The sequence below is a fragment of the Octodon degus genome, unplaced genomic scaffold (genome assembly GCF_000260255.1).
Source record: "Octodon degus isolate 3935 unplaced genomic scaffold, OctDeg1.0 scaffold00208, whole genome shotgun sequence".
Taxonomy (NCBI): domain Eukaryota; kingdom Metazoa; phylum Chordata; class Mammalia; order Rodentia; family Octodontidae; genus Octodon; species Octodon degus.
In genome coordinates, this window is record NW_004524784.1 from 3,272,372 (window position 1) to 3,290,806 (window position 18,435).

The following is an 18,435-nucleotide window of genomic DNA, read 5'->3' on the forward strand; positions in this document are numbered from 1 at the left end:
AAAAAAAAAAAAAAAAGTAGATAAGTGTTTGCCTAGGACAGAGATCAGAGCTTGGACTGCCTACAAATGGGCTTCAGGGAACTTTATGAAGTGATGGAAATAAATGTTCAAAAGGCTGGATTGTGGCAATGTTTTGCATAACTGTATATCTACTAAAAAAAATCACTGAATTGTACACTTAACTTTTATAGTATGCATTTTATATCTAACTAAAGGAAATAAACTTTTTTTTAAAAAGAAAGGTTATCAAGAAAAAAGAAAACCAAAAGTTTATCCAGTTTGTTAATTTATTTCATTGCTATTCTCTTTTCTAAGGAAATGTGAATAATGCCCCTAACTGCAGTGAAAGTACACTTACATGTAAGGGAAATAAATAGAAAGGATGTATATACCAACTTTTCAAACTGCAAACTGCTGGAACGTTACACTTTTGAAAGCATTTATCCAATGAATATTTATGATAATTATGATACCAAAAAGCATTTTTAATATCAATGTAGGACAACATTCTTTTAGAAGATAAAGCTGACTGTGTTCTCTTTTAAAGGAATTAGGAAGCCTAGGTACTATCTGCAGAGATGTGTTTCTCCTATATGTTTAAATACTCACAGGTCACCTGGCCTCAGGCACAGCTTTAGAGGCATGATTCTCAGCTTGATTAGTTAAGACTTTTGCCTCAAGGAAAACCAGTTACCAAAGAGTTACTCACGCCTCAAGGGGTATAAATACTACAGCTGTTTGTGTAAATGTCAAATCCACTTTTTCTACCAACACTCTAAAATACATGCAGAGGGAACCAATCCTACTGAGACTGTATTAGATGAGTTTGTTAATTGAAAAAATAATTTATACATAGGAAGTGATTTGTCCCAAAAAGATCAAAATAATTTCAGTAAGTGAAATAAATTGTCAAAAAGTTTACAGATTTCTAAGATATCAACAAATAAAAAGACAAAATGTGATGACAAAGATGTTGGAAGACTAAATAAGGCTATCTTTACAGATATATTCCAGATGTGTGAAACAAAACTAGGGGCTCACTAAAGAAAGCAATGAGAAAAGATGCACAGAATGACTAAAACTTCTTTCTGCGCACTTCTTGGACTCTTTCACTATTATAGATTATCTCAAACCAGAGGAATGTCTGCTATGGTACCTGGACCAATGCCAGCCCTTGACATAAAGCAAAGAACCCTCCAAGAGAATACCTTGAACCCTTGTTTTGCAATTTAACAAACTGAAGTATATTCAAATTAAACAGATGAAAGACAAGAGTTGTAGCTAACCTTTTAAGATACAGAACAATTCCTTCTGAATGTTATATACAACATTCTGTTTTGAAAATGTATTTGTCCAGTAGATACTGGCTGACTTATAAAATAAATTTAAAAACCCAGATATTTGAAACAGATTGTGACCACTAGCTTCTTGGGAACCACAACCAACATTGTGGGGCCAGGGCAGGGAAGGGAGGAGGAGGAAAAAAGGAGGAGGAGGAGGAAGAGGAGGAGGAGATGAAAAAGATGAGAATCCAGACTAGAACAATCATCCTGTTTCACATGCAACAAATGTTTTGTGAAACTTCTTTCCAGTTCAAGCGAAAGTGTATTTCTTACAGTGGGTCTGATTTAAAGAACTTTGAAGCCCCTATAATTGTATCTACATTCCACACATTCTGCAGGAGCAAGGGGCCTCTCTGCAATCTCCTCTTTAGGCACTGGCACTGTCAACTACTCACTAAATATATAGGACCACCCCTCTGAAAGACACAGTGAAGGCTGCTTCCACCTTGAGGGTTTACCCTAAACACCGCATCACTATAAGCAAGTAAAGGGAGGGGAAGAAGGCTAAAGAAATCAGAAAAAGATGACTACTTCATTTCTTCTACTTATTTATCTGTTTTCTGACAAACTAGCAGGCTAATTCTTCTGAAAATGAGGAAGTAATCAAGAAAATACACTATCTTGCCCATTGCTAACAGGCTGATCTTAAGGAAAAGATGGGGAAAAAGACCACCAGGCCCAGATAGGAGTTGTTATTGACATAGTAAAAAGAATGGATATTGTTTGAAATCAAACAGTAGTTGTATTTTCCAGGGCATAAACAGCCATGTTAAAAATCTTATCTAATGAAGCAGAACTTACTGAAATTATGACTAATGATCCTAAAGTCTTTGAGTTCTGAATCAACCTACAGAATATTTTCAACAGACATTAATTCTGCTCTAAACATACATTTGTAAAAAAATTACATTTTTTTAAGAAGGAACAAAAATACTAACATAAGAAATAAAGTATTTAATGAGACAATTTTTTTCCTTTTAAAAAGCTGTGGCATGAAACCTTAACATCAATTCAAAGGTGCAAATGAACACTCACCTCTGCCTTCGTTCATCATCCTTTAACACTTCATAAATGGCCACCAACTAGAACAGAAGCATTACTTTGAAATGAAAATACTTCCAACTGTAAGAAATCATGTAGGAGGGTGAAGGCTCTACAACACACATGCAGAAAACTCTATGGGCCCATATGTAAAAAAATGAAAAAATCTTAGCTATAAGTAATATTTTATATTTTTGACAACATAAGTAGCTAAAAATGCTTGATATCAAAACAAGACTTTGTAAAAAAATATATAATTTATCTTAAAATTTGCTTTTTAAAAGCAAAAACTGTAATTTAGAAAAAATTATGACAATTATGCCCCTCCAAGAATTAAGATTCTAGTAATACTCTGATAAAAATGCATTTCATTTTAAAAAATGAATTAAAATATGTATATTTATAGACTATGACTTCATTTTGAAATAGAATTGTTCACATGTAAGTTAATATTTCCACCATAAACATATTTATTAATATAACTGTCACAAAAATATAATAGCATAGTTCACTTACTTGTCTAAACTGAGTTTCTGCATTTTCCTCTTTATTCTTGTCTGGATGTAAAGATAGTGAAAGCTTACGATATGCTTTTCTGATGTCTGCAGATGAAGCATCCTAGAGGTGGTAGGGGGAGGGAGGAAATACAAAGCAAACTCTGTCAGAAAAAGAAATTCCCAGAACCTTGTTAAGATCTGAGAAGACAGCCAACCAAATGCAGGACCCCAGGCAATGTAATTTGAGCAATCAGTCTAACAACCAGGCAATGCAGCTAGTTTGACCCACATGACTGAACAATTATTCAATCTAATTTGGCTCTCCTCTTAACTTTTCATTACCATACAGTCATTTAAAGAAGACAGTATTTGGCAAAACTTTTCAAACACTTGCCTTCCTAAAATTAACCAATAAATCTTTTTCAGTAATTAAGAGATCAAAAAGAAACAAATTAAAAATTAATACATTTGTGTGCCTTCAAAGAAGGTCTTTATTTACTTGACAATCTTAAAACCAATTTCTCCTAAGCTTACCATATGTAGTTTTTTTATTGTTCTTTATATTGAATTTACCATCCAGCAACAGCCTATGGACTCTTAATTTCACACGTGAAAAAATATGCCTATTTAAAGGCAGTTAAATGTGCACTTATCCAAAAATAACTATAATTAGGAAAGAGTCTTTTGTATATGTGTGCTTCAGGAATTGTTTGTAATGTCTTCCACTTTCCCCTGTCTGGTTTACAGAAATAAATTTGCCCATTACTCATATATTATTAACATAATAATCATTTAAAAATACAATATTTAAGAGGACACTGTGATTTGGTATCTCAGATTACGTGGATTGAAAAAGCATATTTTTCATAACCTATATGAATAGGTAAATTCTGTAAAGAACTCCATTCTACATGACCAGTATAAAAAGCACAATGACAAGGAATATGCTGTCATGCTGATATTTAAAACTTTTATCTCCACAAAAGTTTAAAAAATATTCCAATAACATATTCAAAGGCAAAATAACAGTCAAACTGCTGATCGGATTTGTCCTGTTTGGTAACTGTCCAGTTAACTCCTAAAACTACTATACTGATAATGACTGGAAAAAAAAAAACAAAAACAAAAACAAAAAACAACCAAACTGATAAAAAATTCTACATACCTAGGATTAAAGTTTTTTTTTTTTTAACATCACAAAAAGACATGTTTTTATTATGTATCATACACATGCTACGAAAACAAACAGGCATTATTTAAAGACACTGCTTATTTCACTATACATAGAAATGACATAGCATACAAGTGACTGTTCCTTATACCATCTCTTGGACTCACAAAATGTTGTTTATACACAGTGATGCTGAATGAGAGATTTAATAGCCTAACAACTGAAATACTATTATAAATCTGAAGACTCAGATGCGCTGTACAATACCTCTGATATAATTTTATATCATAAAATCAGGTCTTTACTAGGTACTTCAGATTAAACTGCCTGAGAACTAGTCAAGGAATTAATTGAAATGAAGGATTAAAGTTTTTAAATAAATAGTTTTAAAAAGATATAGTAAGAGTATAATCAGTCTGTCAAGCTTTCCTTGGTAAACCATAATTTTCATTACTACTTTCCTAGGGCTTTTTGCTTCAGGCTGGTATGCTACCCTAGATGTGAATATTTCTGTGACTTAGGTAGGGCTGAGGAACTATAAAATTAGCAGACCATGTATGGCAATGTAATATAGTTGTGCTTTTTTCATTATAATTTGTTTAAAAAAGTTGATGTGTTTCCTACATTAGACCATGGGTAATACGTAGTAGAAAGGGATGATTATTTACTGGAAATGTGTGATGAATCTTTTTGTTGAGCAATGCGGTCGCATGGCAATTCAAGAATCATTCTCTAACTGGACATTTAATTTATTTATTTTTTATTTATTTAGTTTTGAGAGAACCCAGGACTGAACTCAGACCCTTGTGCTTGCCAGGCAAGCACTTATTCTACTGAGCCCTCTTCCCAGCCCTAATTTAATCTAATTTTTAAAAAAGATTCATTTATTTGGTACAGGGTCTTGCTAGCAGCTCAGACTGGTAGTGATCCTCCTGTTTTAGCCTCTCCAGTGCTGGGATTACAGGCTTGTGCCACCAAGCCCTGTTTCAATGGCTTGCTCAGTGTGGGGCCAGCACAGCATACAGCATACAGTACCAAGGATCAAACCTTGGTACTTGCACTTGTCAGGCAGGTGCTTAGACTATATCCCCAGCCCTAGACTTTAATTTCAGATTTCATAAAAATTGGGACTACCTCATAGAGAAAACTATTTCAAAAGTAGATTTCTTACGTATTTTTATTATAAAATTAATACATGTTCATCATGCAACATCTATGACTTAAAAATGAAAATCATTAATAGTTATCAAGCCATATTCTTGATTCCAGTCTTGTCAATCTGACTATAATCCTCAACTTCTTTGCTGTGGTATGTAGCCCAAATATACATGACTAAGTGATGCTACTGTTGCAAACCCTTCAGTAGCTTCCAAGTACAGCCATCAACTCATGTTTTCCTATCTTTTCCACTTTATCTCCTACTATGTCTGCCTATCTCCTGGTCGCCGAGATCATGACATTTCAGAAGCTAATTACATTTCAGATCACAGCTTTATCACCCTCTGGTGTTCTATTTCATATATACACATCCCCAACTTGGGCTATCACAAACACTATTTTCTTCTTGAAAACCTACTCAGCAATTTCACACAAATACTACCTTCATGGGTACAGTTGAAAAGCTTTGGGATTTTTTTCTATCTAAAAAGACATGCTGTAATAGGCCAGGTGTAGTGGTTCATGCTTGTAATTCCAGAACTCAAGAGGCTGAGGCAGGAGGATTGCTGTGAGTTCAAGACCAGCCTGGGCTACAAAGTGAGTTCAAGGTCAGCCTGAACTTCATAGTGGAACCCAATCTCAAAAAAGACTAAAATAAAATTTAAAAAAAGGACATGCTCTCAGCAAGGTATACCTCCAACATATGCATTAATTTTTGGTACTCAGTAAAAATTTTAACTGATTTTATCCATGTAACAAACATATGACACAAGTACAGTTATTACCAGACCCATTCTACTGATAGGGTAAGTGAAGCAGAGAAAGGTAATTTGTTAAACAGAATTGAACAGAGATTGTTGCTTCATAATCAGATCTACACTGGCTGTTTAGCTTCACATGTCAACTATGGGAATGTGAGAGTAACTATTACATTTTTACTGATCTGATCAAGTATATGAAGATGTTCATATAACTATAGAAGGAATAGACCCAACTAAAGTTCCATTTCTTTCATTTTGTTTTTGGGCATTTGAGTTACCTAGTTGTCCTTAAAGTCCTGGGTGGAAGCAATCATTCTGCTCAGCTGCCCAAGTAGCTGGGACTACATGTGCATGCTGAACTACCCAGCTCCCAATTGAAGTTGTAGAGCTGCTCTATACATTTTAAATATATTTCTATTAGAAGGATTTTTTTGTTGTTGTTGTTGCCACTCAGGATGCCTTCAGGGCAGGTCTGAATTGGCCTGAGGATGAAGGGGATTGAACCACAGCATCCTGAGCCTGACTGCTTTGTTTCAGTAGGCACTTAAACACCTGAGCTAATGGGCAGCCCCCCACCCCATTTCTATTAGAGACTTCAATCCTAGAATATTTATCTCCCATGTTCAGTAGAATATACCTTTTATCTTTTTGGCTTGAGAAAAACATGTTTTGATAGTGCTGTAGCTGAGTGGGCCACCTTTAAGGCTACTGGTATCAGTAGATCTACTGGATTTATTTGCCAGGATTCTTTTCCTTCTAATGTGATACAGTTCTTTGGCAAGCTAAATATGAATTAACTTAACACCTGAATAACCTCTATAAAAAAAGACATAATGTCATTCTTTTAAAAATCAAAAGTAATATATGCTCATCAAGATTCATGCAATGTGATAAAAGAGAGAAAATGGCAGGATAGAAAACTCTAAGGACCTCCACAGAAATAGTGAATAACCTGGCAAAAACTGTCAGAATCAACTTTACTTGAACTCTAATCAACAGTAAGAGTTTACAGTAACCAGGCAAGCATTTTAGAGTCACCAATGAACTGATTCTCTCATTGAAGACAAAAACCTAGGTTTTGGTGACTTCCTGGTGCCAGAGAGGGCGGGGCTGACCCTGTCCTCAAAAGACTATGGTTGCTTGTTTTGATTTGCCTGTTGGTAAGCTGATGAATTTATATAAAGGGCTTGCCTTCATTCTGCCAAACTCAGAGCTCTCAGGGATAGAGAGTACATTTGTTAAAAACTCTTACAGGCAAATTTATTAAATGGTGCTAAATTGGGCAAGGGATAATTGTTGGGGCAAACGATGGAAAAATCATGAAGTGTAGGAAAAAGGGCTGGTGAGTGTTGTAGTTGCTTTTCTTATTGCTGAGACAAAATACCTGACATGCAAAATCAAAGGAGGAAAGGTTTATTCAGCTCACAGTTTGCAGAAGTTTCAGTCCACAGTTGGCTGGCTCCAAGGCAGGGTGGCACATGATAGCATAGGGGCAATGAAGAGGAGAAAAGTTCACTGCAGGTAGGAGACAGAAAAAGCAAGCAAACAAGGGATGACTACAGCTCCTCCTACCCCTTACATCTTATCCAGGCTACTTCGGACAGGTAGCATTCACAGCTTTAATCCTCCTGCCTAGATCCTAGCATTGCACCAAAAGTCAACCCTAGCATCACACACCCTACATCCAGCTACTTCAGAAAACGCCCCACCTATGACTGCATGAGGCTTTGTGAGGACATCTAGATGAAAGTCATACTGGGAGTAAGATAACTTTGGAACTAAGGGCACTGAGGGGCTTTCTTGTACTTGTTAGAGATGACAAAATCATGTGCATGCCCAGACACAGCAGAGCATACCCTCAGAAAGACCTGGAAAGGCCCTAAGTTCTGGCCTCTGGCTGATTTTTAAGCTCTACACAAGTAGTGAAAGTTAAGAAAGAATTATAAACTGCCTCTCAAAATACTGAAAGCATGCTCCAACATGTATGCAGAACCCACTGGCAAAGACTGGAAAAAATATAAACAAACACCAATATATATAAACAACTCTAGTTCTTGATCACCAAGCTAAGCAAGCAGATATTCCAGTGGCCACACAGAGCAAACACTACATTTATAAAATTAGATCAGAAAGGTCAGTAGATAAACAGCACAAACCACAACAAAGAGTAAAAACAAATTCTGAGGAGGGAGGAAAATCAAAGTGCCATATTATATACTTAAAATGTCTATCCCTCTCTACCCCCATACAAAGAGGCAAACAAAGAAACCAGAAAGTTTGGTCCAAACAGAGAAAAATGAAAATTAAAAGTAATCATCTGTGACAAAGCTCTCTATTAGAGAAAGACATATTAAGTAGACATATTTTAAAAATGCTCAAAGAACATATGCAAAAAACCCTAAGGTATAAGAATAATGGCTCACCAAACAGATTAAAAGGGAGCTAACAGAACTGCTAGACTTGAAAAGTATAATAACTGAAATAAAAATTTCAGCATGTAAGGTCCAATAGCAGAAAAAACAACAATAACAACAATGGACATAAAGATATGCCAGTTGAGATGACCTGGCCTGAGGACCAGAAATAAAGAAGAATACCTGTCAAATAGCTCAACAGATTAAAGCGCTTGCAAGCAGGTGCAGGGGCTGGGGGTTTCAATCCCCAGACCTGCCATGCCGGCCCGTCCCCAGGGTGCGCTGAGATGGCAATTGAGATTGGGCATGGTGGTGCACACCTGTAATCCCAGCTCTTAACAGGCGGATCTAGTAGTGAGACCCTGATCACCCTGTAGACCCTTCCCTAAAATACAAAAATAAAAATAAAATAAAGAATAAAGAATAAGGAAAAAACACAAGGCTAAGAACAACATACATGGGTAGAAAAATAATTGAAGAAAGAATGGCTAAAAACATCCAAACATTTTGAAAGACATAAATCTATATAGCTAAGAATCTAGACAAACTTTAAGATAAAACCAGAGAGAACCTTCTAGAAAAATTATCATCAGACTGTAGACTATCAAAGGAGAACTCTAAAAACAGTAGAAAAAGAAACAATAGGGGCTGGGGAGATAGCTCAGTAGAATAAGTGCTTCCCTGGCAAGCGCAAGGGCCTGAGTTCAATCCCCAGTTCCGCCAAAAAAAAAAAAAAAAAAAAAAGAAAGAAAAAGAAACAACTTATTTTATACCAGAGATCTTTAATCAGATAGTAGATTTCTCATTAGAAAGTCTGGAGCCCAAGAGGTAATGGAATGACATATACAAAGTGCTAAGAAAAAAAATCTGTCAACCAAGAATTCTATAGTCAATAAAACTATCCCTCAAGATTAAAGAAAAATTGAGCTATATCCCAGTTAAACAAAAAATATGAACATTCATTGCCAGTATGCACTACTGGAAATCCTAGAAGGAGTTATTCAGGCTGGGAGGAAAAAAAATACTACACAGTTAATCAAATCAGCACAAAGAAATATTTATGTTTTCATGTGATGAAATTCAATCCCAATGTGATGGCACTAAGAGGTATAGCCACGGAGAGGTTAATAGGTCATGAGGGCTCCATCCTCATGAATAGTATTATGTCCTTATAAAAAGGCCCTAGGGAGCCGTCCCCTTTGCCCCTTTACTACTTGAGGACACAAAGAACACACCATCCATAAGGAATGGCCCTTTACCAGACACTGAAACTATGATGTCAGAATTGTGGACTTCCCTGTCTCTAGAACTATGGGAAATAAATTTCTGTGGTTTATAAATTACCCATTTTAAGGTATTTTATTATAGTATCCAAACAGACTAAGATAGAAAAGTATACAAACATAACAGTCAATACTAACGTATTTTGGCTAGTGACTCCAATTTTTTCTATATGATTTTACAGCTAACAAAATAATCTATACAATAATTCTATGTTTTAAATAAAACAATAATATATATCATATGATTATGGCACACATGTATAAAGATATAATCTTTGTAACAATATAAATAGAGAACAGTGTTTTTGCTAGGGAAAAATGTTTTTATATGATTGAAAGCAAACTGGTTATTAACCTGAACTAGACTGCTACAAATTAAGATATTAACCACAGTTCCCAGGTTCAACACTAATAAAATAAAGATCTACAGTAAAAGAAATGACAGGGAAATCAAATGGTTAGTGAGAAAAAAAACATTTTTAGAAACAGGGCAATATTTGAGAAATTGAGAAAGAAGATATAAGGCATAGCATAGAAAGCAGAGAACAAAATAGCTAGAGTAAGTCTTATCCATGATTATTTTAAGGTAGATTCAACTCCAAATAAGAGACTGGCAGAATAGATTAAAATGGATTTTAACTACAGTACAATACAGTAAAGAGACTCTCTCTAGAACCTAGGAAACAGTTGAAAGTGAATGGATGGAAAAATCCTCATGTTAGACAAAATGCACTTTAAGACAAAGATTATTAGCAAAAAACAAAGATTTTATGTAATGATAAGTCAATCCACCAAGACAATTATAAACATATAAACAAGTATAGACACGTGCATGTAACAGAATCTTTAAAATGTAAGAAATAAAGTTTTAAGAGAATCAAAACGAGAAACAGACAGTTACACAGTAATAGTCAGAAACTCCTACACTTACTTCCAGTAACTGAAATGATCAGAAAGATCAGCAAGGAAACATAAAACTAAATACTTAAAAGATCTATAAAACATTTCACCCAAGAAAATATACACTTTTTTCAAGGGCAGATGCAAAATTCTTCAGGATAGACTATACTGTTACAAATTAAGTCTCAACATACTTTATTTTATGTCTTTATGTATTTATCTAGAGGTACCAGTGATTGAACTCAGGACCCTGCGCTTGCCAGGTAAGCATTTATTCTACTGAGCTATCGCCCTAGTCCCATCAACATACTTTAAAAGCCTAAAATTATTACAATAAGTATCTTCTCTGATCACAAAAGGGGGCCTGCCCTTTAGCTCAGTTCTTTAAGTGGCTGCTTCAACAAAGCAGTCAGGCTCAGGTTGCTGTGGTTTGATCCCCACAACTCAAGCCAGCCAAACCTGCCCTGAAGGCAATGGGAGAAAAAAAAAAAAAAAAGGAGAGAAATTAGAAATCAATGATAGAAAACTGGAAAATGCAGACATGTAGAAATTAACATGCCCTTAACCAATGAGTCAAAGAATAAAAAAGAAAATATAAAAAATAATGTGATATGAAAACTGATATTATGTTGTCTTCATATAACTGTTAGAAGATCTTCCTTTTCTAACAGGCCAGAATATTGTACTCTAGAACAATAAACTCTAGAACAATAAACCTGACACATGAAAAGTGATGAAACAAGCTGATTTTATCATCTACTCAACATTCTGTTCAGACTGATACCTTCTGCAAGATTTTAATACATTAATGTAAGTAATTAGAACTATTTTTTTCTAATTTAAAATGAGTGAGGATTAAGTAAGAATGAAACCAAATTATGATCTTATTTTTAAAAGTGTAACTAGAAAAAAAATAGTTTAACTAGAAAAATAAGAAAATACTTTGGTAAGAATAAAAATAAAATTGTAACACCCCAAAACTCAGGATACCACAAAAGCAGCACTCAGAAAAGTTGTAACTATAAACACATATTCTGAGAAAAAAGAAAGAAAAACCTAACTTTCTACTTTTTGGAGTTGGAAAAATAGTAAACTAAATCTATGTAGGAGAATAAAAATGTAAAGACTAAAACAGAGATAAATTAAAGAATATAATAATAGAATCAACAAAGCCAGAAGTTGGTTCTCTAAAAAATGCCAACAAAATTGATACACCGCTAGCTAAAGAAAGAAAAGGAGTGGGAATGAAGGGTTCAAATTACAGCCTAATGACAGGGATGTGTTTTTTTAGAACTATCACTACAAGATACTACTGTGTGAATGTCATAAAGTGTACTTTAAACCAAAATGATACGGCCTACTAGCAACTGAGTTATACTGTGCGTGTGTGTGTGTGTGCATGTGTGTGTGCGTGTGTGTGTGTGATGATCTTTGGCCTACTGCTCCTAGGACCATGATGAACAAAATAACTAAGAAAAAATGATGCAATCTAGAGACATAGTACCAGCTTGGGATATGGCTCAATATGGGCAAATCGCCTATCCTAAGCATCATTCATTATTTGTAAAAGGAGATGATAATCCCATAGCATTTGAAAGACTGCTGTGGTGTTTCCATTAGAGAAATACATGATATGCTCATTATTATGTCTGGTATACAGTCAGTGCAAGTAAATAAAAGCTGTTTCTATTATTAGTTTTACGTATAGAGAGCCACCGTTTCTTCTAACATCTGTCAAATCTAATTTGCACTTTGATTCATGTTTTAGACCATGAGGGCTATAAAAATTAGATTTTTATTTCTTTAATTGATTTGGCAATATTTATTGAATACGTACTTTATGCAGACACTGGGAATACAATAGCAAACATGATAAACACAGTTCCTGCCCTCATGAAATTCTGCTATGCAAGTGCAGTGAAAACTCTGCCACCCAAGTATTCTCCCACATAATAATTTCATGACAAATAAAAATAATAAGTACAACAAAGTAGTTGTGGTAGTTTTTGTTACTTTGACCAAAGAGTTGAAGGAAGGAAAGATTTACTTTGGCTCATGGTTTCACTGGTTTAGTCCATGGAAGAACAGAGGTAAGTTTTACAGTAGCAGGGAAGCAAAAGAAAGGGAGAATCCAGGGAGCAAAATAGACAGCCTCCAAGCCACTTGTCTAAGATCTACTCTTTACATCTAGGTCCGTCTTCCTGTGTTTTTTACTTACCAGTAGTTCTATGAAATTACAATTTCATAATTAATCTACTCATGAAGTTAAGATTCCTCATGAGCCTATCACCTTTCAAAAGCCCCACCTCTGCACACAAGACACTTCTGAGCTTCACTATAGATCTGCACCATAACAGTTTAACTAATAAATTTCAAGGTGGGCCTGTGTGACCAATACACTAGAAAAACAAGAGAGGTTTTGGGACTATTATGGATCATCGTTGATGCTAATAGGTTTTGAAGAAATGTACTTAAACTGATATACTATTGTACCTTCAAATTATATTCTTAACCTTAACAATATACAGTGACAATGACAGGTTAATCTATATCTAACTGTAATTATTAACACAGAATACAGGGTATTTATTTTGAGAGTAAGGATTATAAAAAGTTCTTGATAAATGAATTAATTTCTAGAGCAGTAAAAGAATATATTTGCCCTCCTATTTTAAATTCAAACTTAAATTCAGATTAATAACATGCTTACTTCAGTTAGATACACCTTTGACCTCTCTATAAGATGAGAAAGGTAACCATTGTCCACAATGTACATAAATAAAAGGCTATAGCCCACAAGTGGCAGCTGCTTCCAAAAACTAATTATTTGGGGCTGAATTGGCGAGAATATCAGGTCAACTGTTCAGAAAATAATTTCTATAAGCTGGTAACTAGATTAGTTACTTAAGACTATATTTTGCAACTGACTTATCTTGAAAAAGCAGTTTCTTTATCAAGTCACAGGTTTCAGAGAGATGTAATTTATTACTTAAGAGACTTAAGAGTCACCCAACTTGTCTGGTTTCTGTTTCAAACAAAACCAGAATAAAAAGACATTTTTGACATACCTGGAAACATCTAAATAAGAACTGCATATTACATGTGATTAAGGATATTATTATGACTTATACTGGATAAAATGACAACATGAAGGTTACTTTTTATAGTCCTTATCTACAGATATGCATATGAAGTATTCTAGAGTAAAACGCCATAGGGTCTGACATTGATTTTTTTTATTACTTCAGAGAAAAGAGATAATGTAGCTGTCTTGGTTACTCTTCTCTTGTTGCTGGGACAAATACCCGACACCCAAAATGAAGGAAGGAAAGGTTTATTTATCTCACAGTTATTGGAGGTTTCAGTCCATACTCAGCTGGGTCCAAGGCAGAGCAGCACACAGCAGAAAGCAACCTTACATGGTGGAGACAAAGAGCAAGAGCGCAAAGGGAGGAGCAGCAGCTCAAGCAGTCAGCTTCTCTTCCCTCCTTACATTGAAATGCAAATTACCTGCCCCAGGGCAGGTGCAGCGTCCACACCCACAGTAATTAATCACAAACTCCAGAAGCTGCCCTGTGACTGCATGAAGCTTTGGGGGACACATAAACACAAATCATAACAGTAGCAAATGTTGACAATTGTTGAATCTGACTGACTAAACTATTTGCTCTAGTGTTGCATATGTTTTAAACTTTTCATAATTAGAACCCAAAAAATAAATGGTAGCAAATGTGTTATTGATACTTTGCAATATATGTATTTCTGTTTTTGAAACAAAAAAGATATGTCATAGGAGACAAACTAGTAACAATCTAGACTTTATTTTTAAAACAAAATAAAGGAAGGCAAAAAAGGATAAGTAGACTTTTTTATCCCTTAATAAAAGTTTGTTTTATTTTAAAGATGAAAAGGTTACTACATAAAAGAAAAGCACATGAGAACTTCCAACATAATGAGCAAAATTTTACTAAGCCAACAAAAGCAAGTTTTTTTTTTTTTTTAAATGCTTAGAAAATAAAAGCTGGGATAGTAGCTCATGCTTGCAATCCCACCACTTAGGAGAATGAAGCAGGAAGATAGCAAGTGTCAGGTCAGTCTGGGCTATGTGATGAGTTCATTGCTGGCCTGGACTACATATTGAGACCCTGTCTCAAAACAGAAACAAAACAAAAATACTGTGGACTAGGAGAAAAAGAAGAAATTCAAGCATAAGAGCTTATCAGTAAACACACACAGAATTTTCTTGTCAAAATACAAAGAATAAAGTGTTAAAAAATAACTGAAAATTGAGATGATCAAAGACAAAAGTAAACATAAAAAAAGCAGCAATAGCATACATACGTGCTCCTTCTTTATGCTACATCCCTGGCCCAGAGACTATGCCTGATGACCAACAAGCTCATTGACTTTTTATAAGACAGTGTTAGCAGAGGTTCTGTTATTAGCTGCTGACTTCATGGAATGAGCAACAGTTACAGTGACTACATGATTATGGTACTTCCCTGATCAGTGATTTCTCTTTCCTATAGAAAACACAGTATGGCACAGGTAAGAGACAGTGGGTAAGTCCAGGATAACCACAGGGAAATGGAACTATAAAACTCTAAGATGGTGATAAATTTGTCTTGTGTGGGCTCTGGATGAGATAGTAAATGGTCCTAAAGAAATATTATTTGTTAGATCATAAAATAAAACCTTAAGTAAATATAATTTTCATCAGTTATACCTCAATAATGCTAGAAAAAAACTTAAAACCAAGAAAAAATAAAAATATTATCAGCACTTTTGTGGATGAATTATATTGATGGCAAGGTTGTAAATGGAGATTAATTGTAAGCATCAGATTTATACATGTATGGATATTGGCATCATTCACAGAAATAGGTGACATGGAAGAATATTAGAAGGGCACAGAAGATAGATTGGCAAATAAGAGGTGTCTTTGAAATAGTCCACTAGAACTATCAATTTCAAATCCAGAAAATAGGTCTGAAGCTAAAGGAATAGTCTGCTAGACATGTACATTAGGAAGCCATTGGTAGATTAAGAAAGTCAAACCACAGGCATGAATGTAACTGCTCAAGAAAAAAAAAAAGTATAAAATGGTAACACACGTAGACTTAAATGAGCTTTAGGGGCCGGCCAAATAGCTCAGCAAATTAAAGTGCCTGCTTAGGCAGATGCAGAGGTTGGGAGTTCGATCCCCTGGCCCCCTGTGTCAGCCTTGCCCCTGGGGCAAGGCTGACACAGCAATTGAGACTGGGCATGGTGGGGCGTACCTGTAATCCCAGCACTTGGGAGGCTGATCACTACGAGTCTGATCTACGCAATGAGATTCTGTACACCTTGTCCTAAATACAAATAAATAAATAAATAAGCCTTGAAGTATGTCAACTATTTTACAAATAGAGAAAAGTTAAATTGGCAGAGACTGCGAAGACAAAACTAGAAATGTGGAAATATCAGAAGAGTATGGTTTTCTTCCAAGAATAAGTGGTATTATCAGTGCTGTTATGTCAGATAAAATAAGCACTGAACATTTTCAGCTGAATACGAGGATCACTGGCATCCTTGAAGAGAGCTGTTTTGGTAGAATAACGGGTATAGATGCTAAACTAGGGTGGGTAAGAAATGTGTGGGAAGTACTAGAACAAATGAGATGAGTGAATAAGATTTTCTTTCCTTTTTAAAGAAATATATCTATTTAAATACCAATAAAAAAGATCTAATTGACAGAAGAATTTAAGTGTAGGTGATGGATAGGATCACTGACAATATATTTCCAGGACAAGTGGAGCAAAATTAAACTACAATCAAAATATGGGAGAAAAGCTAGCTTCAAAGCATGGATACGGCTATCAGGAGGAGGAAGAAGATACTTGTAAGTCTAAGTCTGCATAAATTGGTTATTGGATGCTGAAATTAGCTGGGTATAAATTTGGTAATTTATAAACATTGTGGGCAAAGTTGATGGTAAGAGAGTTCTTTTATAGTCTTCATCAGAAAAGTAGAAAGGCCGTAGAAAAAAATGTAAATAGAAGGGAGACAGGACCAGTAAAACAGCCTACAATTTTAAGCTTCTTTAAAAAGATCTGGAATGGAATAATGATAGAGTCCACATTTAATCTTTTCTCTCATATGTTAGTGTTTCTTCATATTGCAATTGTTATACAAAATAACTAACAATTTAAGAAATTATAGATGAAGAATCAAAAATCACAACAGGTAAGTAGTGAGTTAAAGAAGTTCAAATTTCTTGCTTTTCTATGTAAGAATACTGCCTAAAATATACAATACCTTATAAGCCATACATTTTATAGCTAAATGTTCTATAAACATGAAAAATCACTCAATTTCATTAATCACTGAGGAAGAACAAATTAAAGTCACAGTATCTTACCACTATATACTTATCAGAATGGTCAAAGTTAAAAAGAATTTTTGAATCTTTATAAAGATTTTAGAAATACTTTATTTTTACAAATAATCAGTGACAACTATTGACAAGGATGTGGAGCAACTGCAACACCAATGCACTGCTGGAGGGAATCTAGAGTCTAAGACTGCATGAGGCTTTGGGGAGACATCCAGACACAAGCCATAATATTTCTTCTAACCCCCCAAAAACTCATGCCCATCTTTCTATGCATAAGACATTTATGTCTCTAAGAGTTGCCAAAGTTCTAAAAGTTTTGGCATTGCTGAAAAGTCTAAATCCAAGGTCTCCTCTGAGATTTCTTCAAGGAAAACTCTTAGCTGTAAGCCTATACAAATGAAAAGAAAGTTAAACACTGTCAACATAGAATGGCACAAGAAAAATATTTCCATTCTTCATCAGAAGGCTGAGATTTTAAACAACTGGCGAGAGTCTGAGGAGCCATTTTGAGCAATGGGAAAATTCACAGATTGCGTGGTAATAAGAGACCCGAACACCAAGCGTTCCAGGGGCTTTGGGTTTGTCACTTATGCCACTGTGGAGGAGGTGGATGCAACCATGAATGCAAGGCCACACAAAGTGGACGGAAGAGTTGTGGAACCAAAGAGAGCTGTCTCAAGAGAAGATTCTCAAAGACCAGGTGCCCACTTAACGGTGAAGAAAATCTGTTTGTGGCATCAAAGAAGATACTGAAGAATACCACCTACGACATTATTTTGAACAATATGGAAAAATCAAAGTGACTGAAATTATGACCGACTGAGGCAGTGGAAAAAAGAGGGGCTTTGCTTTTGTAACCTTTGATGGGCATGACTCTGTGGATAAGTTTGTCATTCAAAAACACCACACTGTGAAGTGATGAAAGGCCTGTCCAAGTAGGAGATGGCTAGTGCTTTATCTAGCCAAAGAGGTCAAAGTGGTTCTGGAAATTTTGGTGGTGGTCACGGAGGCGGTTTTGATGGCAATGACAGTTTCAGTCATGAAGGAAACTTCAGTGGTCAAGAGACTGTTTTGGTGGTAGCCGTGGTGGGGGTGGATATGGTGGCAGTGGAGATGGCTACAATGGATTTGGTAATGATGGAAGCAATTATTTTTATTTATTTTTTTGGCGGAACTGGGATTGAACTCAGGCCCTTGCACTTGCCAGGGAAGCGCTTATTCTACTGAGCCATCTCCCCAGCCCCATATGGAGGTGGTGGAAGCTATAATGAATTTGGGCATTACAACAGTCAGTCTTCAAATTTTGGAACCATGAAGGGAGAAAACTTTGGAGGCAGAAGCTCTGGGCCCTATGGTGGTGGAGGCCAATATTTTACCAAACCCTGAAATCAAGGTGGCTATGGTGGCTCTCGCAGCAGCAGTAGCTATGGCACTGGCATAAGGGTTTAAACACTTCCAGGAAACAAAGCTTAGCAGGAGAGGAAAGCCAGA

General features: G+C 35.4%; 1 protein-coding gene across 1 annotated transcript in view; it reads right to left on the reverse strand.

Moving 5' to 3' along the window:
- Positions 1-18,435, reverse strand: part of Dnajc1 (DnaJ heat shock protein family (Hsp40) member C1) — a 198,853-nt gene that overhangs the window by 110,294 nt on the left and 70,124 nt on the right. The window contains exons 2-3 of the mRNA XM_004644763.2: positions 2,901-3,002; positions 2,379-2,425 (exon numbers count right to left, since the gene is read on the reverse strand). Coding sequence (XP_004644820.1) covers positions 2,379-2,425; positions 2,901-3,002 — 149 coding nt within the window. The remainder of the gene's footprint in view (positions 1-2,378; positions 2,426-2,900; positions 3,003-18,435) is intronic.